The sequence below is a fragment of the Pogona vitticeps genome, chromosome ZW-PAR, assembly GCF_051106095.1.
Source record: "Pogona vitticeps strain Pit_001003342236 chromosome ZW-PAR, PviZW2.1, whole genome shotgun sequence".
In the NCBI taxonomy this organism is placed as follows: domain Eukaryota; kingdom Metazoa; phylum Chordata; class Lepidosauria; order Squamata; family Agamidae; genus Pogona; species Pogona vitticeps.
The window spans coordinates 5162033-5189714 of NC_135800.1; the positions used below are offsets into that span (position 1 = coordinate 5162033).

The following is a 27682-nucleotide window of genomic DNA, read 5'->3' on the forward strand; positions in this document are numbered from 1 at the left end:
TCAAGGGGCAACTGGGGGGGGGGAGATAGTATCTTAGCTCATGCGGATGTTCTTTTACTGATATAAGCAATTTAATCCGTTTACAGCATATATCCTTTCAGTACGTCCTGAAAATAGATTGACAAATGTGAAGTATATATAAGAAAAGCCTTACTTCAATTTATAGTCCTCGGTCAAAAATGGAAAATTTTGATTCTAACAGATCCCTGCCTCTGGATTGTAGAAATGGTTTCTTTCTTTTTAATTCAGTTGAATAAAAATTGAAATTAACGGCAATAAAAAAAAATCCTTATTCAAAATTCTTTCCGAAGTTTTAAATTTTAAAGTGCAATATCATAGGGTGTTTTTCTGGACTAGAAATGTGTTACAAGAAGTTTCCTAAAATTTAGAGGGTGCTGTGTTCTGGCTAAAGGAAATATTCTTATGAATATATTCACGCCGATACCTTGAAAATCCCCCTCTCTTCCAGTTTTAAAAAAATATTTCTGACGTCTATATCACCATGGGTGAAGTTCCATTTCAGGGTTTTCCAAATATTGAGTGTTCAGGTTTACCATTCCTTTCCTCTAGGGGGCGCCCTGGGACTGAGCAGCTTGCCCAGTGGGGGAATCAAACTCCCAACCTCTTGCTCATCGGCCAGATAGCTAACCAATGAGCTACTGGGGCTGAAAAGGGAGTCATACGGACAAAGATACTAATTCGCATATTTAATTTTAAATTATGCAGTCACATTTTCTGCTATAACAAGTTTTGTTAACTGAAAAAAAATAAATTTAGTTAAAAAAAATCTTAAAACTAAAGAAGTGTCCCTTTGCGCCCTCTAGTGGTCAATATATATATATTTTAAAAAATTAAAATAGCCTGTGGCAGAAAACACACCATAGTAATGAGGACATTCATTCTCCCTGTGACTAGAACAGAAACTAGAAGTGATTATATTTTTTTACTGCAAAGCAATAACATTATCCACCACTACACAGCAATTATAATGTAAATTATTTATTGGGAAGAAGAATTGATTACACATCGCTTACTCTTTGGAAAAAAATATTTGCAAATTCTGATTTTTTTAAAAAAAAAACAGGAGTCCGTCAAGGGAAGAGTTTGCACCTTTTTGACTTTGAGAAACATTTTATTTAGACTGGAGCACAGACCAAAGACTGGGTTGTGTTGACATCTGGTGGACAAGATGGACCTCTTGTCCAATATTTTCAGACAGAGTTCTATGTGTAAAACATCTTCCTTGTTATGCTCCTCCTACTTGCTCGCTTTCTCCTCTTCAGCTGCCAGGGGAAAGTCAATCTGGCACATTTTCTGGACCAAAGTGCAGTGCGACGTAACAGTAGTGTCAATCTCTTCATAAACGTCTCGTTGACCGTCCGAACAAGGAGCTTGGCTATGGGTCCTCTCTAGCACTGACATATTTGCGTCCATCTTAAAATGAAGGCCTCCAGAGAATTCGCAGCAGGAATCTGATATCATGGCACTAGAGTGTAAACTTACTGTGTCTTTGTTGTCATCCACAAAGCCCTGGCCGACAACGCCAAGGGAAGACATTTCTAGAGATCCTTCTACACACGTCTGTTCTTCACCCAACCTTCTGATATTTCTACTTTGAGGATTGTGGGTGCCTACCCTGGAGGGATCAAGCACCATTTTCATTCCTTGAGCCTCTACACTGTCCTTTCCTCCATGTTGTTTTTTAAGGATCAATAGCATCCTAACGGTCTTCTCCGTTGCTGGGGAGCCCAACGGCAACGCAAGGGACGGAAGATGCTCTTCGGTGGATTCCCGATCGACGTCCCTCTGCTCAGGATGGGGGACTGCAAAGCGAGGAGGAAGGGATGGCGATCCTCTCGAAGGCAAGGGTTCCCCCCATAGCAACGGCTCGGCGTTACGATCCGGGCTAGGCAAAGCAAGGGCTGGGTCATGATCTGCAAGGTCAAAGGTACAAAGCGAGTCAATAGGAAGAGGACTCTGAAGTGGTTTACGATTTCCTTCTTCTGGTGCCGCTCTAAGTCTCTGCACCTTGTCCAAAGCCATACAATTGAGGCACAACTCAATTCCGGAGCTACACATGCAGCTGCCTTTTGCGTGATCATACTCTTGGCCCTTCTCGCCGAGTATAGTCAGCTGTAACCTTCAGCGATGGTTCTCCAGGGCTTTAGGCATCATCCTCTCTATCTGGAGAACCTTGGTCTTCTCTGGTGGGCTTCCCCCCCCCACCAAGTACTAATGTAACTGAACCTCCTCGGACTTCCAAAATCAGATAAGACATGCACATCCAAGGTGGTGTGATGGTAAGAGGTAACAAAAGATAAAAACTAAAAATGCTGATAACAACAGGAAGACCGTACCTTAGTGGTAGATCTCGCCTTCTACTCCAAGCGCAAAAGGTCCCAGACTAAATCATTGATAACTCAGAGTAAGTCTATAAAATATCCCTATCTGAGAATTTAGGGGAGACATTCACTAGTCATGATAGACTTCTCTGAAAAAGACAGAATGTCTTAAGGAAATGGCTGCCAACTTTGGGGTCCCAAGCATTCTTGAACTCTACAACTTCCAGAAACCTTCGCCGCTAGCCGTGCTGGCAAAGGCTTCTGGGAGTTGCAGTCCAGAAACCTCTGGGGGACACACAGCTGGGAACCACTGCCTTCAAGCAAATTCTTATGTTTACAAAGTGAGATATTTTGATAACCCCAAACAAGTGAGGAACATCTCCCTTTCTGCTAGAGAAGCAAACCAGGTGTGGAATCCTACTTCAAGTTACCGTCCAAAAGGAGTGACACTAAACTTTGTTAAGTTATAGTTGTGACATAACTTAGCTATCCCTTAGTTGTTGTCGATGGGAATGAAATTACGAGTGATTTGTTATTTGTAATGAGTTGCTTCCAAGACAAGGCGCTGGGTTTTACCTGACATCATCAGCAGAGAAGTGGAGATTAAAGCTGCCCTATATCCTTTCTCAGCCCCCAATTCATCCCCAAGTGGTGACCCACCAGCACCTTTTGAAAAAAAATTAACACAGATGAGATGTTACCTGTAAGTTGGGGTGTACCCCTGAAAGACTGCGGAGCGACACCATCAAGGAATCTTCTGGTTTTCTTAGGGGTTGCGATCCGTTGACTGGACACCTTTTGAGGTACTGAATGTGGGTCGGATTTTGAACAGCCACCCCTTGCACATGTCCCTGCGTCCTCTGTGGTGGATGAGTCCCTTTCCAGGACCACATCTGACCCTTCTGGAGCCTTCCTGGCTTTCCAAGATTTGAGGTGCATTTTCCCTACTGGACAGGTATCATCAACGGATGGACCAGACTCCTCCTTTCTCCCATAAAGGGGAGCGATGGTCCGCTTTTCAATATAGGGTTCCACTGGATAGGGGAGGTTATTCTCTTCTGTCTGGCTTGACACACTGGAAGAAGAAGAGGTCAAGGTTGAAAAGGGTCTGTGGACCTGCGATGGTTTCCTTCTTTGCTTTCTGTTGACTTTACTCGCTGATATTGGACAGGCGTTGGGGCAAATATCAGTGTTGGAAGAAGACTGTCCGTTTCTGGTTCTCTGGTTAGGATGCCTTCTGTCCACAACACCTTCTTGCCGCTGTCTCACATCAGAAGCTTTGATGAGTCTAGGGGACATGAGGCTGGTCTGGGAGGAACGACTGTGTCTCTGATATGACATGTTCCTCTTCCTAGCTGACCGTCGGCGGGACGTACGGAGATGAAATCCGCTTCTGCAGTGCTTGTTTCTCTTGGAAGCGGCTTCGCCGGTCCAGTTTTGATCTCTCTCTGGCTTCACGGCAGTTCCGTTAGGACGGACCAAAGATCGAGGGGATTGGGCTTCGTCAAGTTGAACCTCAGAGTGCGAGATCCATTCGCCCAACTGGGTGTCGACGCACTTCCCCAAAACTAGAAGGGAAAAAAAGTAAACAAGAGGTCCCAGAAAGCGCACACTCTACAACTCCATCACAGATGATAAAAATAATAATCATGTGCCGTCAATTCTGACTTATGGCAACTGTTTTCATGGTTTTCCAGAAGTGGTTTCCCCATTCTGTTCTCTGTGCAGCTTGCCCAAGGCCACCCAGGCTGGTTCTACTCCCAGGAGGTCCAACTGGGGAATCGAACTCCCAACCTCTGGCTTCACTACCCACTGAGCTATCCAGCCAGCTACAGTTGTGGTTAACATTCTCAAATAGAGTTGAAGATCTTGCATACAGGGGTTATTCTGCTCAGAAAACTGCTTGCATTCGTGATGTGGTACAAGTTCTGGGACACTATAGGAGAGACCTACCTATGGACTAAATTTTATTCATAAAGAAAGCAAAGAACGGCGTAAAAATTTGGGAGTGGCAGCGTTCAGTTATTGCTTCCCAATGGGAAGCACATGCTTTTGTTCACAAGTATGTTTCACTAAAGCACAGGAGTCTACTAGTACATGAGCCAAATTTTTGACAACGTTGAGGGGGTGGGAACATGACCAAGAAGTCATTATTTGTATGACTCCAGACATAAAACGGTGGGTCCCCAGGTGTCCTAGGACTACAACTCCCAGAAGCCGTTGCCACTAGCTGTGCTCACCAGGATTTCTGGGAGTTGTGGGTCAAGAACATCTGGGCTGCTTGCCCAAGGCTACCCAGGCTGGTCTTCTTCCAGCCTTGTTCAGGAATCGATCTCTCGACCTCTAGCTCTTTGGCCGAGCGCCCAACTCAGATCAAGAAACCCTGTTGGGGAAGATGTGGGACAACTCAATAGACGCGGATCTTTCCTTATTCGTCCCAACTCACCACATTCTGTCTTCTCCTTATGGTCCAAAGTGGCCATCTGGATGGGTGGCTCCCATAATGCATCCTCTAAATTGAAGGAACGTTGTTCTGCGGGGCTACCTCCGTTTCTACGACATCGAGGGGCTTCGTTGACTCTGGCAATCCTCTCATCGTGAGTCTGACGGCACGAATGATCTATGTTCGGGCATCCCGTCTCCCGTCCTTCCGTATGTAGACTCATGACAGGTTTCCCTGTGGTATCCATGGACAACACGGCCACCAAAGGCTTCTGGAGATCTGTGGACTTCCTCTGCTGTGTGCAACAAGTTCTGGAGGTTCCACAGATGTGTCCACAAAAGGCGTCCATGGCCATATTCTTCACAACGGGAAAGCTGCAAAGAATCTGCGGTTCTACATTTGAGATGTTGTCTTCTCTTTGGAAGGATCCACTCCACCGCCTTGCGAAAGTCTTCTTGTTGTCGGTCTGCTTTCCAGTGTGCATGCAGTGACAATATTTTGGGAAGCCGCGGTAGCAGCAAAGCAAGCATGCTATTGATCCAAAGAGAAGTCCTGCTGTAGATACAGGGGTAGAGTCACTGTCTTTCTTAAGCTATTGTCTTCATAACGTTTTCATCCCACCTTTCCCTCCAAGAAGCAGAGAAAAACAACACTTTTCAGGGAGAGCAATGGTTCCCCACCTTGGGTCCCCAGATGTTCTTGGACTACAACTCCCAGAAGCCTTCACCACTAGCTGTGCTGGCCAGGATATCTGGGAGTTGTAACCTATGAACATCTGGGGAGTCAAGGTTGGAAACCACTGGGGTTAGAGGACAATTGACTCTCCAGATGCATAGCCAGTGGTTATACCCAGGGGTGATGGGGACCCAACATCATTTTAGAAATGTAAGGACAATATTTCTCTACTCTTGCAACCGGTGTAGCCTGGTGGCCATTTCCTGTACCATTGTCTTCCCACAATGCTCAACCAGATACCCCAATGGAGAGCCTACAAGCAAGACATGGAGTATGACTCACTTCACTATAGTATGTTACCCGATTTCTAGGGAGGGTGTGGCCAACTGTGACCTTGAACCCCCATTAGCCCTCATCGCCATAGCCTAGGTAGAGGGATTATGGGAGTCGTAGTCCAAAACATCTGAATGGCCACCATTGTCCACCTTCAGTTCCGAAAACCTTGCAGGTTCTTACCTAGAAATCCATAAAGCAAGCTGAGGTTCAATATATTTGATGATGAAGATGAAGGCAAGGGTAATGATGAAGGTGGGGATGAAGATGGAAAGATACATCCGTCTGGCCTAGTGCTCAATACTTTGTGTCCTACAAGGTTAGGAGGGTTGTTGCAAGTGACAACGTCCGGAGTCTGAATTTTAGCCATCAAGGACTCCATGGAGACCACCAATTGACAAGTGCACTCCCAGGGGTTTTCATGAAGAAACAAGAAGGTGACGGAACCTGGCAGGATGGGCAGGACGGTCAACCGGTTCTGAAACAAGAGGAGGTGCTGGAGAGCTTGCAGAGGTTGGAAGACCTCATGGTTGATAAAGAAGATTCTGTTGTTGGATAAGTCCAACTTGGTCAACGAGGGGATCCCGTAAAAAGTGTCCATGGGGAGATACCGGATTAGATTGGAAGATAATACCAGCTCGTCCAGTTTTGTCAAATTTTCAAACATCCTGGGAGGAAGATAAGTAATTCTGTTCATCCCGAGGGAGAGCTTCTGGAGTTGAGGCATCTCAGAGAACCACGACTTTCTCAGGACGTCCAAGCTGTTGTTGGTTAGGGTCAGCTCCCGAAGAAACAGCAGGCCTGAGAAAGCCTTTGGCTCAATCATGCAGCTAATTAAGTGATTACCGCTGAGATCCAAAACCTTTAAGATGTTGACATGGACTGTGAAAAAGGTGTGGTTGGTTAGGGATGTAACCAGGCATTCAGTGATTGACAAGAAATGGAGTTTGGGAAATCTAGTGAAGGACAGGGAGGGTAACATGCTAAGATTTCCACGATGCAGAATAATCTTCTCTGTGTTCTTGGACAAACCTGTTAAGACTGTATAAGGACAAACGGGGAGAGAAGGAGACAATTAGAAAATGTAAGAAAATATGGGAGCTTATAAAAGATTACTTTGAATTAGGGGTGGACAACCTTTCTAATGTCATGGACCACATCCCCACAGGGGAAATCTGTTGCAAGGTACCTAATTAGCAGTGTGTGGGGTTGAAACCAATAAAAATCAAGCCAGAGCAAGAACAACAACAAAAACAAGCTTGGTGACTGATGTGATTCCAAATATGTAAGAACATTAGAGCAATCCCAAGTCTTTGTCTGAACTTTACATTAGCAGTCCAAGGTGCTGAAACACATTCTCAATTTAAGTTCAGAACCTTGGACAGCTCCTGTAAAGTTCAGGCTAAAATTGTGGGACTGATTGTGTGATCCCCACCCAAGTCTTAATCTGAACTTTAATAAACTATTATGGGTGCTAAATTCTACTGTAAAAACATTTCTGGGTTCCAGATACTTGCTGTAAAGTTCAGACCAAAAATCTTGAGGTTGATTCCGTGTCCCCCCCAAAAAACTGGAATCACCAGCTTCTCTTCAGCTCTTTCCCTCCACTGAAAGTAACACAGGCATATAAGTAGCTGTTTATGCTAAGGCCAACGGTTGACCCATGAAGCTCAATATTCTTGACACTGGCTGGCAGCAACTCTACAGGATTTTAAGATGGATCCTTTCCTAGCCTTGTCTGCAGATGACAAAGATAGAACCACCCCCTACAGCATACAAAGCATGTCAACATCTTGTCATAGCATCTTTTATTCCCTGTCAACCAGTTCCAATCCTGCTTAGCTTCTGAAACCAAGGTTAGCTTGGGTATGTGGAGGGAGCTATGTAGAGGGGATGATGATGATCTGAATAGGGCTTCTAAGGCCAAAGGCTGAATGAATTCTGGCAAGATTACATTCAGCTCTAGGGTTGCCAGCTGCCGACCTACGGTACAAGGTAAAGGAACAGAGCAAGATTGTGTGCATTCTTAAATATCTACCCATCAATGCAGATATGCATTAATGTATGCAACCAAGCTCAATGTCCACATGTAGAAAAAAATGTGGAATATTTCTTTTATTTCCTGTTCTTTTCTCCTTTTTTCACAATCATACGCAGAGACAAAACACTCACTTTCTGTGAGGGAAGAGATATGTTCACATTTGGCCACAGAGGTAGAGCATGAATGGCACCTTAGAGGGCAAGGCAGGGCAGGGCCCAGGAAAATCAGCAGCAAAACGACCAACGTTGACATACCTGTTCAATAAAAACAGAGAAGGAAACGCGTCTCCTTTGGAGTACAGTACCTTGGGGCACAAATGCAGAGAGAGAGAGAGAAAATGCGGAGACACCAGGATGACTCAAAAGGCCAACGAAGCAGCAGCATCAAAATCTTGTCTGCCACCATCTGTACGAAGAGCTCTGAATGCAGACGATGACCACCAACGCCTAGGCAGAAGTAGCCGAGGCACATCTACTGGCGCATATTAGAAAAATAGGAAGTGAAGGCTTCCAGCTCTTTTCACTTCCCATTTTTAGAAAGCATCAAATTTATTCTTTCTTTCGGGGGACCCTACATTCTCCTTCCCATTGGGGAGTTTGTGCTCATGCCTCACCGCAGAGCAGGTGGGAGAAGACACCGCTTGTCCCGGGTGCCAAAACGGCTCATTAATGACAGCTCTGGTTACGGCGCGCTGTCGCGAAGCAACCCACCCAAGGTGTGGCATCCGTCAATCTGGATCTCCCGCTGGACATCAGGATAAAATTCCAAACCAGATCGGGGATTCCGGATGAACAACAACCTCCTGTTGTTCGATATTCCAAGGCTAAATTGTAAGGTCCGCCAAAGGAACTCCAAAAACTTCGTACCAAGCAACCCTAAAGATGGACCACCCTGTGCTTGACGACGTGAAAGTTTGAAATAAGCATCTGTCCAAGAAAAATATCTGTATATCACTTTAGCCGTGTGCATGTAGAATCACACCATCCACCCATCTACATACTTATCAAGGGCGCTACTTGGATTGTCGATGTGGTTTTAGAAAAGGTAGCCATGTTAGTCTGTGCAGGCAAAATCCAGAGAAACAAAATAAAACAAGATAACCTGTTATCCGAGGGGTGATAGGATAGCACTTTCCAAATATTTGAAAGGCTGTCCGACAGAGGAGGGGCAAAATCTGTTCTCGATCATCCCAGAGTGCAGGACACACAACAATGGGCTCAAGTTAAAGGAAGCCAGATTTCGGTTGAATATCAGGAAAAGCTTCCTAACTGTTAGAGCAGTATGACAGTGGAACCACTTACCTCGGGAGTTGGTGAGTGCTCCAACACTGGGGGCATTTAAGGAAAACTTAGATATTTACCTGGCAGATATGCTTTGATTGTATTCCTGCATTGAGCAGGGGGTTGGACTTGATGGCCTTGTGGGATTAGAGGATTACAGCAGAGGATAAAAAGTACGACTAACGACAAATCTCAGTGGGCGTTGTGATTCAGCCATGGCAGTTCATAAAGGTATCAAATGGGTAGGTCTACGTAGCGCAGAATGCGCTTTTAGTCACCCCGCTGAATTCAAATTTCAAATCAAAACTCAGCTTTGGCTACAATTAACGCATCACATTGGTGTGAATGAGTCAGCTCCGAAGCACAGCCAAATCTGAACCCAGCTGTCTATTTTATTAATGTCTTGGTGCCACAGAGATCTCCTCAGGAGTAAGCGCCGTTGAGCCAAAAGGATTTTATTGGCACAAGAATTGGAATAAACAGAACATGGATTTACTGCCTGTTATCAAAGACTGATTGATCTGTTCTGTCGATAAATCAGCGACTAGGATAATACACATTACAACATTTGGAAGATCATTTACAGGAAGTAGATTAAAGAAGAAAAGGAGTTACAGTGTTCATTAAAACAGATTCCTCTATCCCTTATCATCTGGCATTCTTTTAACATTCCACTGTTTCCATGTAGGATAAGCAAAAGATTGGGGGGGGGGGATTCAGAGTCCCTTATGCATGATTGTGCACACACACCTCTGACCCAAAAATGAAAACAAGAGTGGTAAACATTTCATCACTTGTGCTGTTTTCATTAAGCACAAAAAGGTCTTCTTCTAGCAGGTTTTTTTGGAAAACAGAATCACACTTTCAACAGGCTTTCAATTAGAAAAGCAAGCCAAGAGGTACAGCTCAGACTGTGAAATATACTCTTTAGACATGAATATCAAACAGATAAGCAGTGTTTTTCCCTGGGTGCACATGTTGTTGGTCTATTATCTGGGGAAGGGGGAAAAATGAGCCAGAGTTATTATTACAAACAAATTCTTGTAACTATTGGTGGAATCAATAGTTATATCTCAAGTACTATATATAAGCAGCACGCTTTGCTTTTGCTTTTACTACCTTGGAGCAGACCGTTCTCCATCAAGGCTGCCCAAACCTCACGGTCTATTCTGAAGGTGAAGGATTCAGAAGGATACATGTTTAGAGAAGGACTCCCCCAGTAGACCAGAAATATCAAGGAAGGTGTGCGAAGGGCGCTCAGCCCTGGGCGTCTCATGTTCATAACATGTCTTCAGAATATGCCCAAGAGGTTCTAGAATGTGGTATTGTGAGGAACCCTGCCTTACGTCTGAAATCCACAGGAGACGCACTTCCCTTACCAACCCATGGAGGCTGATGAATCTTGTTTCACAAACTTTAAAAAAAGCTGTCCAACGTGCTGAACCCTATTTCCCCCAAACTTAGGTTCACCGCTTTGGAGAACTTCTTTAAAGTTTGAGCCAAAACCCGGAAGGGACTCGCCATCCCCGAGAAATTTGGAATCGAAAGCCTTCTTGTAACCAACGCCAGTGGGACATCTTTCATTAATCTTTTTTTCTAAAAAAGCAATATTTATCTTAGACTAAAGACATAACTATACAGTATGAATCACTCGGGTGGGAATCAAATCGCTCTACTTGGATTTGCTTAGAGCGCGGTTTCGGTGCGTCTGCTTCCATCGCTCCCTGGTCCACCTGCCCCGATTCTCCACCACTTCATGCAATAAGTTCATGTAGTTATAGTCATCATTTTCCAGTAAGACATCGTCGCTATAGGAAGAACCTACGGCTGAAGTGTCCGCGGATGAACGTAGAGATGCAGGAACCTCGCGGTGGGCTCTGGACTGAGAAGAGACTGGTTTAGGCAGCTGTTTAGCCCCGACACTCATTGGGCATCTGGTTGGTTTGATGCCAGATGTTGAGGTGTGAACATGTCTAGCCACAGCTGCCACACTGGATTCTTTCTGAAGCATTACTTCTGGAGGCCTGGTTGGGTTGGTCTCCATGTTTATTTCAGCTCCACCTTGATCTGGTGGATCATGAGCTCCTAGACATGCATGGCCATGCGGTCTTAGCTGCTCTTCCTCGAACTCTGATTTTCCAACGTCTAGGGCCTCCTCAACAGCCCCCTTCGATCCTTTCTGACGCAGAGGCTCTTTACCTTCAGGTAACTTGACCTCACCATTGAACTCATGTTTCCAGTCACCAGGTAGCGGATCCTTTCTCTTGGGACCCACGCGCAGCCACTCCTCACTGCTTCCTGGTTCCCTGGCCTCCCCCGTTGCATCAAGGTGGAAAGATGGCTTGGAGGACGGTGCCATAAAAGGCTCTGTCATGCTCAACACGTCTGTCCTCTGGATTCTTGCATAAGGCCACGTCAAAGCTCTCTTCAAAGAGACCACTTGATTTTTATCTGCTTCTGTAATCATGTCCTTCCGGGGCTCTGTCTCAATTTGTTGCCGAGGTGCCATGGCCACCGTTAAATACAAGAACGGCTCGGGATTCTCAACACCACTGCGGTCGTTGGTGTTGACCTTCTCTGGTGCTTCTGAAGTCCCATTTTTCTCCAGGGGGGCCTGAACTCCCACCCTAGATATTTCCACGCGTCCTTCCATGGAGAGCGAACACGCTTCGTTGTGTCCCCGAGACATCTTTTCGTGGCCCTTTTCCAAATTCTGGAAGTTCCACAGTTCCATAAAGGTATTCAAGTCCTCGTTTCTCCCGTCATCCATTTTGTCGTCCAGAGACACATAGGGTGCCATCAGACGTTCCCACGTTGTCTCCACCGGACTGGCGGGCCGCCATTTTGACGGGTGAAACTCCGTTCGCAGCAGAATGGCCGAGGCAGATTTCGCACGGACTTTTAGCATTCTCGTTTTGGATGCTGTGTCCATTTCTGAGGTTCTGGTTGTGCCTTTGATCTGTTGACCCTCAGCCGTGGGATCTACCTGGCTGTTAGGTTTTACATTCCTGGTTGAATCGGCCTCGTCTTTGCAGGGTTGAACTTGTTTCTTCTCACGTTTCACCATCGCGATCCAACAGAGTAACGCAAGGAAGGAAATAAACACTGCCAAAGGAAAGAATGAAGGAATAATGAAGCAATGTTGCCACAAAAAGACATACAAGTTCCTCGAGAAACAGAAAATACAAGGGCAAATGTTCAAATCCGAAAACATTCCTCGGGGAATGTTTGAACTGTAGAAATACTGAAGAGACAGTTTGATGCCGTTCTTGCAAGATTGAACCAAGCCACCGGAGACCTGGGTTCAAATTCTAACTCAGTCATGAAGCCCCCTGAATGAACTTGGTCACATTATCGTACCTTAGCCTAACCTACCCCACAGGGCTGTTGGGTGGATAAAGTGAGGAGGGGGTGAGCCCACGTGGGGGAGAAATAGAAAATATCACAAGTGAGTCTCAGTAGTAATAAATTATGGGAAGTGATGAGAAAAGGATCATTTGCAGTGTAGAATTAACATAAAATGTTACTGAAGTTTTCATTTAAAGAAAGCAGTGTTTCCTTGACAATATCTCTATCATTATTTGACCTAAAAGCATTCAATGAAAATGAAAGGGGTTTCGTTACGTCGGGCCAAATATCACTCACAGTTAAGTGACACTGATATTGCCAGTCCGAACTTTACCGGACTCCTGTCCCAGAATGCATTCAGCACCATGGACAGCTTCATTAAACTCAGACTAGCAGATTTACCAGAGCCCCCAGAAGCCGCTGGGTTGCATCCAATACACTTTTTGGATGGCCAAGCAGGTCACATACCGGTCAAGCAGTGGTGCAATCTAGCGCTATTCCACTACGAGCAATTTTTATCCCACCCGTATTCTGATGGAATGTGTTCAGAGATTTGAGAGCAAACCCAGAAATGATGGACTGGAAGATACGTACCTAGCGACGCCAGCAGAGACGGCAACCCAACATAGTAGAAGCTGTTCTCTAAAGATGACGAAAGGAAGTCTGGAGGGCAGTTGAAATCCGAGATGTTCCAGACGTGAGCTCCCTGCAAGCTCGGCGGACTGTGGCAGACCACAGAATTAGCATCATCCAGCAGCGATGAGTTGATCAGCTCTGAGAAAACATGCAAATACGCATTCGCTGAAGAAGGAAGCATGGTGAACGTTGCAGACCTTACATTTCCGAAAGATCATATGTCTTGTCCTGCAACTCCCAGAAGCCTTCACCACCAGCTGTGCTGGCCAGGATTTCTGGGAATTGTAGTTCAAGAACCCCTGGCTTACCCAAGGTTTCGGAACCACTGATCTACAGAAGAAGTTGAAAAATGACTGATTGAAATTGTCGGTGTTTGTCTTTGAACCTTCCGCTAGACTTCCACAAATCGGTCCTTTCCAGATATGATTGGAGCTCAAAATTAACACAAGTAACCGGATTCCCTCATACAAGCTTTCCTAATTTTTTGGGAATACGGACACAAGGAATTTACCTTACCAAGGGATATAAAATGTGGGAATTGAATTGTTTGATGTGATACTAAAGGTTTCTAGTGACATCTATGTTTCCTTTCGAGAGCTTTCTGAGTGGCCGTTTTCTCAGCTAATATCTTATGAATCCTAAAATATTGCCCATCTACCAGGGGAAAAAAGATCACAATCATTAACGGATAAGATAGCTTTGTAGGGGTAACGTTAATGGCAACAAATTACTTTTGGGGGGTGTAACGAGTTCCGTCACAATCTTTCCTACTCTAAGTATAGTTTTCTGAGCTCTAAATATATTGGACTACAACTTCCAGCATCCACAATGGGCACAGTTGGGGCGGAATGATGGGGCTTGGACATGCAGATCACCCAGGGCAAAATCTTCAAATTGAAACTGGCATTCAACCCTCTGGCCAATATACCTCGAAGAAAAAACCCCAAATCCTGAAGTTCGCAGGAACAATTCCACGGATTGCTACCCAGCTTCATTACAGGCGGGATCAGCGATCCATTGAACACGCTTCTGGTTAAAGTCGTTAAGTTATTGCTAGACAAGTCAAGCCACCTTAGCTCGGACAAGCCCTTAAAACTCCCGCGATCAATCTGACGGATCCGATTGTTGGCCAGGTTGAGGGTCGTCAAGTTGGAGAAGTCGGAAAAAGTTTTCGGTCCGATTTTGGAGATGAGGTTCCGAGCCACGGTAAGGTTTTCTAAACGGCCCGGGTTCGAAAGCCAAGAGCCTGAAATGTCAGTCAACCCATTCTGATACAAGCTGAGTTTGGTGAGGCTTTGGAAGACGCGAAAAGCTCCGGGTTCGATTCTGGTGATGCCGCTGTTGGCTAGAGCGAGGCTGGTGACCGACGCCAAATTTGGGCTGTTGAAAACGGTGGCGTTGATCGCTCCGAGATTGGTAACCACAAAAAGAATGGACGTCAACCCTTCCGGAAAACCTAGAATGTGAAAGAGGAATATGAATGCATCACCTATTTGCTCAGGAAATCCTTGGGCTGTCCGGAAGTTTTGATTTACCGTTTCTGTAACCCCTTGCCATTGAGTTTGATGAGAATTGCATGCAAAACCATCTAGGCCAGTGGTTCCCCGCCTTCGATCCCCAGATGTTCTTGGACTACAACTCCCAGAAATCCTGGCCAGCCCTGCTAATGGAGAAGGCTTCTGGGAGTTGCAGTCCAAGAACATCTGGGGACCCAACGTTGGGAACCAGCGATCTAGATAGTTGAATATTCCCAAGGGCCCTCAAAATTTGTCAATGAGTTGTCTTTATAATGGCCAGAATCCTATTGGTCTTTCTGTATGTTAGGTGTAATTTGCTGCAGCTAATCATCATGACACTGGGTCATGCTGTAGTTGTGCAATACAGCTTGTGATCAGGTAGATGATAGAGATGTGTGCTGAGCCCCTCCTCGTTAATTACAATTAGCCACAGCTCATTTTGCTCCTCGAGGCAGAGGAAGCTTTTCGACATCCTTGCTTGGTGCAGATTTTTACCCACCATTCAGGCTGACAAGCAGATCTCTGGGGTTTGAGATACACTTTTTGCAAGCCTTAGAGATGCCAGTCAGGGAGTGAAATCAGAATCACTGAAGCCCGAGATTACAGAAGCCACAACGAAGATGGTAATAAGTCTTGGGGTGGGGGGGGGAGACTCACCGTCTGGAATGGAGGAGCAGAAATATTCTTTTTCAAGGACGCACTGCGATCCGGAAGGCTGTATCAACACCCAAATCCACAGGAGTCGAAGGAAAGCTACAACATGAAAGTGGGGGGTGTTATTTTAACCCGCTTGGGAGAGCAAACCCACCTCCCCTGTATGGCCAGGATAGGTTTAAATATCTGGCAACAGAGCCAGAGGTTGGATGTTCGATTCCCCACTGGGACTGGAATTGACAAAAGTTTGGAAGGTCCCTGCCAGCTCTGAAATGATAAGCATTTTGGGATAAAAGTTATTGATAACCTATAGGAAACTGCACAGAGATCCATGAAAGCCAAATTTCCTCTTTCAAAGGAACACTTTTTTCATTTTCTTCTTCTTTCCTTCTCCCTCCCCTTCCTTCTCCTTTTGTGTCGCTACTTTGAGATTGCCCCATTTCTGTCGCTGATGAAACGCCGGGGCGAACCCAAAGGGCGAAGTAGTTTCTGCAGATTTCTAGGAACTTCTTAAGGAGGCAGAAGTGTGTGACTCTTCACATTCAGAGAGAAAAATGTCTTTTAAATATATATGTAGAATTTACAAAAGAAGTCGTAAAAAGCGAGGAGAAAAGACCAAGTGGGGAGGGAAAACGAAACTGGGGGTGTGCATTTGTAGTGGTGGGGAATTATAAGGAATTGATCCATGCAAAGTCTTTAAGTAAGTTGGCGTTCTTCAGACACTTTGGACTACGGTTCCCATCAGCTCCAAAACAGAGGGCTGCTGGGATCCGTTCTATTCCAACCACCAGCCTTACCTTTTCTCGGTTGGATCCATTTCAGCCAACCTGCACCCAACCAACATTCCACGTCCACTGACCGTACTTCTGTCCTTGTCCGGCCATTTTGGAGGTTTGGGTCCCTTTAAAGAATTTTTTTTAAAAAATCATTCGGTACCCTCTCCCCTTCTACTGCGTATGGGTACGTAGTGCCAGTTTTGGCGAAATAAACCACAGCATTCAGAAAAGTGAGACTCCTGCTACCCTGTTTCCCCGAAAATAAGCCCTAACCTGAAAATAAGCCCTAGTATGATTTTTCAGGATGATCGTAATGTAAGCCCTACCCCAAAAATAAGTGAAACCCCTCCTTCCACCATTGTGCAGCAAGCAGAAGATGATGACACGACTGTATTTGAATCAATGTAGATGGTTATACATGGAAAAAAAATTAAAACATCCCCTGAAAATAAGCCCTAATGCATTTTTGGAGCAAAAATAATATAAGACCCGGTCTTATTTTCAGGGAAACATGGTAGTATATATATATGAGAAATACATGAATGGTTTTATCCAAAGACTTCCTCCTTTGCTGATCTTTTTTTCTTCTAAATCTTTAAGGAAGGGAATCCACCACTTCCTTGCACCCTGTGAGATTTCTCACCTATATACGGAGCCCCTTCGCCTATGATTGGACCTAAGAGTTTGATCCGAGGCTGGTTTATTTTCAGAGAATGGAGAAATGTCGTCTTCAATGAACCATGTAAGCAAATCTTCTGTCGTGGAAAAAAAACTGGAGAGCTTTGATCTGCAGACCTTCCGAGCAACCCAAAGCTGAGATAATCAAGATTTTTACAAAGATGAGATCGGTCTCAGTGAAATTGAAATTGCTTTGCATTTTCCCCCTTTGGTTGGATCAGGTTGTCTTGTAAATATGCACGCCCTGCAACAAAATGTTGCAGTGAAGACTGTCCCAGTTAAGCGTCTCCCAAACCCCATCAAGATCTCCCAGACTTACGTATCATTGCTGGACAAGCTGTATCTTCCGACAAGAGAGGAAGCAATGGAATCTAACTCTTTTTGAATGTTTGCTAGAAGTTGGTGGGTAATTTTTTTTTAAAGCAGGCTTGACGTTTGCAGCTTCCCTTTGCTGGGCAGACAAGTTGGAACCTGTTGCTTGCTGGTTTCTTCCCCTCTTGCAGGGGGGGCTTTATTCTCCAGTGCGGCCATGTGCACAGTGAGTGGAGTCTCATCTCCATAGCACCACCATGGCTCCATCAGCAATTAATATGTTAATCATTTTACAGGACTATCTTAGTAACAGTGCCTTGGTGGGTTCTACCTTTAACCTTCTCTCCTGAACATTTTCCGCTAAAGAAGTACAGAATTATAGGTAAAGGAGAATTTGTTCCACCTAGGAGGTAACTATTAAAACCGGTCCTCCATATAAAACTTATTTTAGGGGAATCACTCATATCGACAGCGCAGCCAGAAAAGTTGCATTCATTTGCCCCTAAAGCCTCTGGGCTTTGTCAATTAGTCAGCGAGATTAAAACAGGTAAATCTTTCTCAACATTTGGCTGTCCATTGGGGAACTCTTCTAGCCAGCATGCCTAGTGCTTAGGGCTTCCGGCAGCTGACGTCTGAAATACTCTTAAGATCCAAAGCTTGAGGACTTATGAAATGGATGGAAATGTTGGGGCAATGGTCAATGTACAGCCCGAGGAAGACATCGGTTTAACAAGAACTCTTACCAGTTCACTGTTCACAAGGAACTTTCAATTCGGATCACCCGAGAAAAGGCAATCTCCCTCACCACACAAAGGACCAGATCAAGATTCAGTCAGATTTAAAACAGGCCTATTGAAAGCAACAGACCTTTAGAACAGAAGCTCCATTGATTTCAACACGTCTACTGACTTAAATCTGGATCTAATCCTACATTGCCTTTTGAGCAAGCTCTCCTTCTGGGCCATATTCTCTACACAGGAAGACGGGCTTTTGTCAACCAAACTGCTGTTGAAGTCATGTGCCACCCATGCTGTGTATTCTTTGATGATAGATGGTATCCTGTTGTACAGCTATGCCTGCATAAGGGGACTAACATCACTGACAGTGGCAGACTGTTACGAATTAAGCACCCCTGGTTCAATTCCCAGATTGCACATCACTTGATCTTATTGTGCGAGAGTTTGTACGTGATTCAAAATCGAAACAGAACTTTTGATGTAGCGGTAAGAAGCTGCCACCGTCGCCACCATCAAGCCTACCAAGTCCCCGCTGGCACACTGATGCAACAGGATTTCGGGTGATGTGTTTCTATGATGTTAAATGATAAACATTCGCGTATACAAAAATGATTTGAAATTCACAAGGGATCTCATGAAGACGCTGGAAGAAACATGCAAGAACACGGCGAAACATTTCCTTAAAGGCTTGCACCGACCTTTTAGCAGACAAGATGTCTGCAAAAAGGAAGGGAGGGAAAAAAAGCAACAAAAAGATGCATGGAAGAACAAAAAAAAATCAGCTGATGATCTTTATTAAATTTCAGTGCCTCCATAAAATAAATATGTCGCATAATATCAAACAGTGAGAAATAAAGCACGAAAAGTATGTAACAAAAAACAAAACAAAAAGAACCCACACCCATGACTGTCTTTTTTTTTTAATATTTAGCACTTTTAGAAATAATAAAGCTTTTTCCTTATTTACAAGGTAGCCCAACTATGGAACAAAATTTACAGCCAGACTATTTTTAAAATGTATCGTAAGGGGACAGAACCGGGAAGACCGCACCGGAAGACCTTCATTTGCATCTGTCTCGTTAGTGTTATGCACCCTTTTTTTTTTCCAGCCCTTCTATACAAAACTCATCTTTATTCTAATTTATTATTATTCTTTTAAAGTTTGCTAAGTTATTACCCTGGCTTGTGTTTCAGAGCTTCATTTTTTCTTCTTCTTCCCATGTAGTGTTAGCAGTAATGCTCCTCTGCACTACAGGAAACATATTCAAGTAACACTTCAAGTAGAAGGAAATGTGTGCAAACGAAAGCTACAACCCTATCAACTCCAAGATAGCAGTTCAAAGCAAGACACACTAGACCTGGCAGAAAGAAAAGACACTGCTAATTCCTTGGGGGGGGGGGCTGTGTTTTAAAACAGACACCTGATTACAAAGACTGCCGTAACTACCCCAACTGAACGTTATATGTCAGCTCTTTTTTTTTTCTAAAAGGGAAAGAATACACTGCGTTTAAAGGTCTTAACTCAAGATTTAATATTTCAAGATGGAAAATAAATAAATAAACCAAACAAACACAATGCCATCTGACTTAATTCGAGCCTTCCAAAACAAATGCATATTGGTTTTTAAAAACTGCTAGGAAATGAAAACCGGTTGGTCGGTTGGTTTTCCTTATGTATTAGTATATACTCTGCCCCAACATAAAATAAAAAGAGCACACACTCCAGTTTAGAGCATGCTTCTCATCCAGCCAGGAATAAAAATTAAAAAAGAGAGAGAGAGAGAGAGAGAGAGACAGGACGAAGTAGAATTATATTTCGAGACATGATTAAAAAAGCGTTAGAATTTGTGATTGTTAAGTGCACCATTATACAGGAGTAACGTGCTCTGAGTGAAAACATTCCACTATGACTAGGATCTGTCTTGATTGAAAAGACAAAAAAGAAAAAGTTAAGATACTACTTGAAACAGAAAATCCAGGCCGACTGTTTTCCATTCAGTGTCTCAAGATTTAAATTGGGGATATTTCCAGCCAGTAGCACCTGCTTGCCTCTCCATGATTGTGTTCCAGAAGTGTCCATCAACCACTGGTTATTTGCATAAGTCCGCCATTGTCGTTAAAAAAAAAAAAAAGGAAAGAGAGATTTTACATCTTTCAGTGCTTATAAAGAATCGATACTGTAGGTAAACTTTGTTCTGAGCAGCAAGGGCTGGGTCGCGTTTTTCCTTTTCCCCTCTAAGAGTCGTAGTCTGCCTTTAACGTTGGCAGTAGGTAAAAGTTCTGTTCGCTTCGTATGTTATTAGGGTCCCCAACGTTGAAAAGGGACAAGCCGGTCTTCCTAAAGGCCTTTTTGTTCCAACGGCTTGCTGTAGCGTAGCACGTGCTAGTTTTCTGGGACTCACTGATGGCAGGGCGAGAGGCCAGACCAGAAAGGTCGCAAAAAATGATGTCCCAATTTGTACCAATGAAGAACTTCAAGTAAATGGAAACCACTGCTTACGATCTTGCTACATGCACCTTCTCTCACGTGAAAAGCCTCTGTCATTAGGAACGGGTGTTGACAGCCATTTTATCATCCATACGAACACAAATAAACAAAGAACACTGAACTCATTCCTTCATTCGCTCCTTGCATCCACTTTTCAGAAGCTGCTTTTTCCCTCTCTGTTTCTTTTCTTTGTTTAAAAAAAAGGGGGGGGGGTCACGGTTCTGTTTGTTTCATACCCAAGCCTGGTGAGGGGGGGGGGGGAGAGAGAATTCCTCCCCAGCGACGAAACCCTGCAAAAGTCTCCCCGCGGAAATCTAATGTCATTTGCGGGTCGGCGTCTTCTTTGGCACCGCAGGTCGCTTGGGTTGCCACAAGTGGTTATGGATCGTCAGCGCGTCGACGCTGACGGACATGGTTTTGGCCGGGATCAGGTTGAACTGCTTTCTGTCCGAGCTGTACTTGTAAAGTTTGTCGATCATCTTCTTGGTGATGCTTTTTGGCCCTGTTCCAGTCAGCTTGTAGATTTCCTCCGTGTCGGGATAGTAGCAGTAAAGTGCTCTGAATTGGCAGCCGGCATCCCGGAACAAAATGATGTAGTGGTTGGCATCGCATTTCTCAAGCTCCTGGGGGAGAAGAAAGAGGAGAAAAAATGTCCAGACTGAGGACTGTGGAAACAAAGGCCGGCCGAAGAGAGGACACTGCCGTGCGCTTGTCTAGGAAGCAGCTACAGGGAGGCATGCAACAATTAAGTGTGCCACTAGGCCTTGGGAACATCTGTAGAGGCTCCACTCAGAACCACTGTGGGGCAGACCCCTCTGAGCATGGGATGCCATCAGGAGGCCTCTACAGATGTTCCCAAGGTCAGAAGGGTCAAGCTAGGTGACATGGCATCAGATGCCCCCCTCAAGAAATGCCAGGCCACCCATGGGGCCACACAGTATTTTCCAACAGCCATAGTTCACTGAGATGCAATACAAGTTGGCAAGAAGGCATAATCCAAGGCAGTCTTCTTGACCTAACCCTTATTTACTTACTGTATTTTTTGCACCATAAGACACACTTTTTTCCCACAAAACAGGGGGGGTGGAAAGTCTGTGCGTCTTTATGGAGCGAAGAAAACAGATTATATTTTCCTGTTTTCTTCTAAAAAATTGGTGTGTCTTATGGAAAGGTGTGTCTTATGGAGCGAAAAATACAGTATATCCTGCCTTTGCTCCAGTGAAGTCAAAGCTGCATGCATGACTTTCCCTGTCTTCTTTTTATTACCCTCTGAAATAAGTTAGTAAGACTGAGAGAGAGCAATAAGCTCATGTTCACCAAGTTTCATAGTCCAACGGCGAATGAAAAACACACCTCTCTCCAATCCGGTCCCACCCTCTGACTGCTCCATCAGAGCGCACCGGCCCATATCAGCAGCAGAAGTTAGAAACTGCTGCGCTAAAGATTCGGACTGAATCTGTCCTGCCCATCTCACATGCTCGGCCTGAGACAAAGATGTGACGGGACGAGAAACACGGCATGCGGTCATCGGCTGATGCGGAGAAACACTTGCCTCCAATATGGAATTCTTGTGCGGCTCGTTCACTTTCCCAGCAAGACAGCAGTGGGAGATGGCATTGTGGATGATGGGCTTGTTTGACTTGCTGCTTGGCTCTTTAAACAGCTTGGGACCTATTAAAGAGATTTTTTTTTCCAATACACAACTTGTGAATTTGAACTTGGGCATTTTCAAAACAGAGAAAAAGAGACTAAGGCGCTACATGTTGTTCTGGGGCAGAACGGAGAGGTATAATTCAACAAGAGCTTAATATAATTTTGCCATAATGTATATGGGGAGGATTTCCTCTGGATTTATCACACTTAGGAGGAGAAACCCACTGAAATCAAAAAGATTCACATGAGTCATGACTGGTTTCAAGTTCCGCTGAGTTCAATGACTTCAGCAAATCTTAACTTGCTTAAACATTCTGTGGGAACAGGATAAAACTGTTTATAATAAGTCAGGAAACAGAAACCATGGGCACACACTTCTGCAAACACACACACAAAGAGATGCACCCACCTACACATCCAATGAATGGGGCCAAAACGTTTTAAAGAGCTCTTCTCCTCCACATGAATAAGTCCACTTGCCTCTTAAAGGGGACCTTAAAGGGATATTATTGGGGAAACTGAAGAGACACCTGCAAGGAGCAAGGTGCTTTCCTGATAATATTTTCCCCCCTACTTCCGAGACCCAACGTCCTGGTTGCAAGAATGCAACCCTCCACTCTCGCTGTGTTCAAAAGGGGAGCCTGAGCATCGAAGCCCAATCATGCAACTCATCTTCACGCCATTTTTCAGGAACCTGGTTGACAGGCCTCGGGAGGCCTCCTAGCAAGAGAACGGCTAAAACGTGACCAGGTTTACCGGTGTATTCTGCCACCGACGCGATGGAGGAAGCTGTGGAGGTGTTCTCCCAATCTCTCTCCATGTTCCGACTTGGGTTTCTACTTAATATGGGTAAGGATTCCATTGACTCCACTCTGGGCAAGACAAGGAGAGAAAAAAAAATAAGCACTTAACAGACCACATTCTTTATGTACACCCGCAAATACAAAAAGAGCAGGGAAAGTTGTATAAATTGCTTGATGGATCAGCTAGTGAACGATGATTCACTCAATTACTAACCACAAATCGTCACAGCTAAATTACTGGAAAGTCTTTGGCATGGCAGATTTCTCTCATCCTGGTACTCATTAATCCTCCTTTAAAATATTAAAGTCCTCTCAATGTCCATTTACCTGCTTCTCAAATGCATGCTCAAAATCAGATAACACAGCATGCCATGGAGTTCCAGGCAACAAAAACTTGTTATCTAAAAGCTGGCCCTTATTTTGTAGAGAACTCATGACCGTATAATTGTTATTTTTCCGGTTGATATGGTATCCGGACCGCCTTTCTCCATAAGCTCAACCATCAAAAGGCTTTTAAAAAAAAACCACTTTATCTACCTCTGTGATGGCGTGCCCCCGGAGTGAATGCTCTCCGGCTCAGTCGTCGCTGCGGATGCCAAGGAGAGGCTGGAACCCGACTGTGCGCTGCTGAGATTGTCAGCTGCCGAAAGAGAGAGATGAAAGAGAAGTGAAAGATCGCGTAACAAAAAGGAAGCTAAGCCCCACCACCACCACTAAAAGGACAAGGAAAACCAAACTGGCACCCCGTCGCTTACGGGTAGAAGAACACTTTGTCCCCGAGTCACTGTAGGACTCTTCCCGGTGGACCGATTTCGGCCTGGGCTTCTTGGGTTTAGATTTGGGCTTCCCGAGGCCCTGCTCTTCCAAGATCTGCTGCTGCTTTCTTCTCAAATATTCCTGCTTGATGAGCTCCCTCCGGGCCTTCTCTTCTTCCTTCCGTATTCGGTCTTCTTCAGCTTTGCGACTGGGAAGGGAAAAAAAAAAAAAGCAAACAAGGTTTTCAACATTTTGTCGCACCCTGCTTTCTCGAGGATGGAGGTGGTGTGTGGAAAGGCGTCCCTCTGATTACTACACCGAGACGTGGTCCTTACCGGGCTTCGTCTCTCTTCTGCTCCACCTCGGCTTCCAGCTGGAGCTTCCGGAGTCGGGCCTCCTCCGCCTTGCGCTGCTGCTTTAAGAGGAAAGCGGCCCGTTTCTTGGCAAGCTCATCCTCTGCTTTCTGTTCATCCTGCCAAATTGGAAATTCATGTGAGAAACTGAGACCTTTTGCAGAGAGGATGGAGAAACATCAAAACAATGGGTAAGGTAATTTTTTTAAAAAAATCTCATGACTTGCCCTCTCTTCGGACACCAGAGGGAGGAAGAAGCATAGATTTAGCAAGTGTTACTATTTTCTCAGTTCACAACACACTTTGCTACTTCCCTGGTTTACAAACCCCCGATTGGAAGGGAGCGCGGAGCCCGCAGCGGCCGCGGAAGGATGAGTGGACTGTCCGGCCCCAGAGGACTGGACCTTCGTTATCTCCACCTGTGCTGGGGTATTTGTACTCGTATACACATGCAAATACCCCCATCTCTAACTCACTCTTCTTAGCTTCAAATAATGTATTTCAGTGATGTAAGCCGCCTTGGATCCTTTTTAAGGAGAAAGATGTGACAAAAAATATTTTAAATAAATAAAGAAAAGCTGTGATTTTGACTTCCACTTGCACAAGCAGGTAGTGGAAAGCTCCCTGCACAAGTGTGTGGGGGGGGAATCACTCATGCAACAATGCATTACGTCAGTGCTTTGACTAAACAGGGTCCTGGGCCCAATGTTTATCCATGTATTTTTCTTTCCTCTCAAACACTCTTCTTTATGAAACTATACATTTGAGCTTTTTTTTTGTTTTGTTGTCGGCACACTCAGCTTAAAGAATGGCATGAGGTTTTTAAAATTGAGACTACTGCTGCTGCCCCTCAGTTACGGTTTTAAGAGTGACTGGTTGTTTGGTTCTCACCTTGAAGAAAAACCCAACTCCTGCTTTCTGGTCCATTTCACTGATCAGATCTGTTGAGCTGCTTTGACTTTCGAGTTCACCTTCTTCCTCCGGCGCTTTCAAATCGGACAGATCCACCTCAATAAGGCTGCCTTTGCCCTTCAGCGGTTCTTCCACCGAGAGGTTCTCGCCGACGGAGCCGTCCCCAGAAGCCGTGTGGAAGTCTTCAATGTTACTGTTCACGTCTTTGAGGGCTTCGGAGAGGATGTTCGTGTCCTTGGCGGCAGACACGATAAACGCCCCCCGCTGATTGCTCTCGCCGCACAGCCTGTAGCTATCCGAAGCGAGTTTATCTCGGGGGGCGCCACCCGGCTCCAAAGCAGGTTCGGGAGCCGTCTCGGTCGGCGTCTTGGGCACATTGTTTGACGAGAACTGTCTGAGGTGGGGCAAGGTATCGATGCTGGGCGTCGGGGTCTTGATGCGCGTCGTGGTTTGCTGGCGGTCCTTCGCCACTTTCAGTTCCGACGGCCTCCCCGACCGAGGGCTCCGTCCTTGGCCGAGGCGAGGGGGCTTACGAAGGCCGGTCATGCCCGTAGGCGAGAGGGGCTCCACAAAATGAACTGGCGCCTTTATCTTTTGGTCCTGGGCGCCCCCTCTCGACGGCGGCACCGCCGGCGCTTTCATGAGGAGCTCCTGCTGCTGCGAAATCTTGAGGATGGCTTGCTGGAGGGTGCTGATGGTCTCGTTCAGCTTCTCCAGGGAAAGGTCACATTCGTTGATGTCGGCGGACTCTATGTTTTCCTCCAGAAGGGCCGTGGAGATCATTTTACTTTTCTCTATCTCGTGGAGGGTGGCTTCCTTCGGGTGGCTCGGCTCCACAAAAGCCAACGTCTCCTGGCCCTTCGCCTTGGGCCCTTCAAGGGAGTCGAGGGAATCCTCGCCGCCCTCTTCCTTAACGAGGTAGGCCTCCGATTTGGTGCTCAGAGCCACGTCATCCACGCCCTCCCCGTTGTGCCTCGAGAACTCTTTCGTGTAATGCTCTGGCTTCAGCGGCTGAGGAACCTCGGGCCCTTTCCCTTTCTTCACCACGTGCAAGAAAGCCGCCTTGCCCAGCTTCAAACGCTGCCGGGCCGACAAGGCCTCCACTTTCTTCTTCTGAGCCTCGATGGCTCTTCGTTTTTCTTCCAGCTGCATGTGGAGCTGTGCCAGCTCGGAGGCCAGCAGGTTCACGTTGTCTTTGCTCTGCCTGGTGGGGCTCTGCTCCCTCTTTTGCTTCCACGTGGTTAACGGGGCCGGGCAACATTCCGAACCGTCCGGCGTGGTCTTCTGGGAACTGCTCGTACTGGATTTCGTTTCATAGCTGTTCAGCCGGTGAAGCTTCCGCTCGGCAAAGCTCGTCATCCTGGCGCTCCCGCTGGTCAAGGAAACGCTGCTAACCTGAGAAATGGTACTCAGACACGGACTGGACCGTCCACTAGCGTCGTCTTTATCTTCGTGCTCCTTGACCTTCATGTCTTCCTGGAGCTTCGCCGATTCCTCTTCTCCGATATACTTGGCAATGATCGGGTGATCGTCCGCCACTAGATCTTGCTCAGCTTCTTCCATATCTAGAATATCTGAATCAGAATCTTGCCTGATTATCGTCCATGAGGTATCGGCGGTGTGGGAATTTGGGCTTCTCACGTAGCTGATGTTCGGGCTGCTCCCTGGATCCTCATCTGCTGGAGAAGGATGAAGGAAGAATCCCCCAAAGGACTGGTCATGAGAGGAAGGCTCTAAACTACTACAGGCCTGAGGCCGAAAAGCCTCCACTCTCACCTCTGGATGTACTGTTGGATCGGCCACGCAGGAACCTGCGATCATAGATAATTCGGAGCTGGGTGTTACATTAAAAGTCCGATTCAGATTGTGATCCGCTTGACTAATATTCATTTTTTTGCGTCCCTCGGTCAGTCTCTTTGCCCCAAAGCCTCCTCTCATTTTACCTTCCCCACACTCATCCTCCTTGTTGATTATTTGTTTCTCCTTTGCCGGCCGGAGAACAGCGGGCATTAAAGGCTCAAGGAAAAAGCTCTCCGGTTTATTTTCTAAGGCTTCGCCCTGGGACTTCTGAGCCCACGCTGTTGCCGCTGTACCGGGCGACCTAGCTGGCGCACACTGAAGCTCAAGATTGCCATGGTTCGGCACAGCATCCGGGCGGATGATCGCGATCAGTTCTTCATCCTCATCTTCGATTTCAACATTGCTTAACAAGCTTTTCCCGCTGGCTTTCCCCTGCACGAGCTGAGGCTGCTGTTTGGGAGTGATGTTGACAATGTTTGAAGCCAAGCTGTCTTTGCTGATCGATCGGGCCAAACTGATGCTGTCTCCCGAACTGGGGTCAGCGTCGCTACTGGTGGCATGATGAAGGGCGAAGGGGGTTGGTTGGGAAAGAGGCCTGTGAAAAAAAAGCAATGGGTCATTAGAGAAAACGGTCTCTCTCTTTTTTTGGTCCCTTTAGCTGCTTTTAAGCAAAAATGATCTAGTTAGCTGCAGTAGTATATCACATGAAACCCAAATTCAAGGATAAGCCTCTGCAGGTCACAGTTTATTCCTTTTGCATATTATAATGATGTACATTATATACGGGCCATATACATATTTCTGGGGAATGAATAGGTGCCATGAAAGCCCATTCCTCCCCCACCCCAGAACAGGCCAGTCCACTTGCCAGGTGCTGTGCAACGCTGGGGTCTTTTGTGGTTGTCATCATGCCAGTCAAGGAAGGAACCTGGCCAGCACTTCCCTGCCTTCCCACGCAGCCAACCACTCCAGCAGGGAGTCAGGGTGGGGAGTATCCCTGATCAGCTGATGAGTGGCCGGCTGCTCAGGGAGGCAGGGAAGCGGCAGCCGGGCTCATTCCCAGATCGGCGCAACAATGACAACAAACGACCACAGCATTGTCCGATACCAATGAGTGGACCGGCCAGTTCTGGAGGGAGGGAATG

General features: G+C 45.8%; 2 protein-coding genes across 5 annotated transcripts in view; both read right to left on the reverse strand.

The window, feature by feature from the left end:
• Window positions 1–10086: 10086 nt before the first annotated feature.
• LOC144585110 (uncharacterized) lies at window positions 10087–15389 on the reverse strand. The gene is made up of 4 exons (XM_078382620.1): window positions 15273–15389; window positions 14027–14554; window positions 13057–13236; window positions 10087–12219 (listed from the first exon to the last, which is right to left on the reverse strand). The coding sequence occupies exons 2-4, from the start codon at window positions 14091–14093 to the stop codon at window positions 10787–10789; spliced, it is 1680 nt and encodes a 559-aa protein (XP_078238746.1). The 5' UTR covers window positions 14094–14554; window positions 15273–15389; the 3' UTR covers window positions 10087–10786.
• A 3161-nt stretch (window positions 15390–18550) lies between these two features.
• CAMSAP1 (calmodulin regulated spectrin associated protein 1) overlaps window positions 18551–27682 on the reverse strand; it is a 32887-nt gene continuing 23755 nt past the window's right edge. For all 4 annotated transcript variants that reach the window (XM_078382619.1, XM_072985105.2, XM_072985104.2 and 1 more), the window contains 7 exons: window positions 24717–27132; window positions 23808–23944; window positions 23472–23680; window positions 23254–23356; window positions 22670–22785; window positions 21813–21931; window positions 18551–20883 (listed from right to left, as the gene is read on the reverse strand). In XM_078382619.1, coding sequence (XP_078238745.1) covers window positions 20581–20883; window positions 21813–21931; window positions 22670–22785; window positions 23254–23356; window positions 23472–23680; window positions 23808–23944; window positions 24717–27132 — 3403 coding nt within the window. In that variant the 3' untranslated portion in view covers window positions 18551–20580. The remainder of the gene's footprint in view (window positions 20884–21812; window positions 21932–22669; window positions 22786–23253; window positions 23357–23471; window positions 23681–23807; window positions 23945–24716; window positions 27133–27682) is intronic.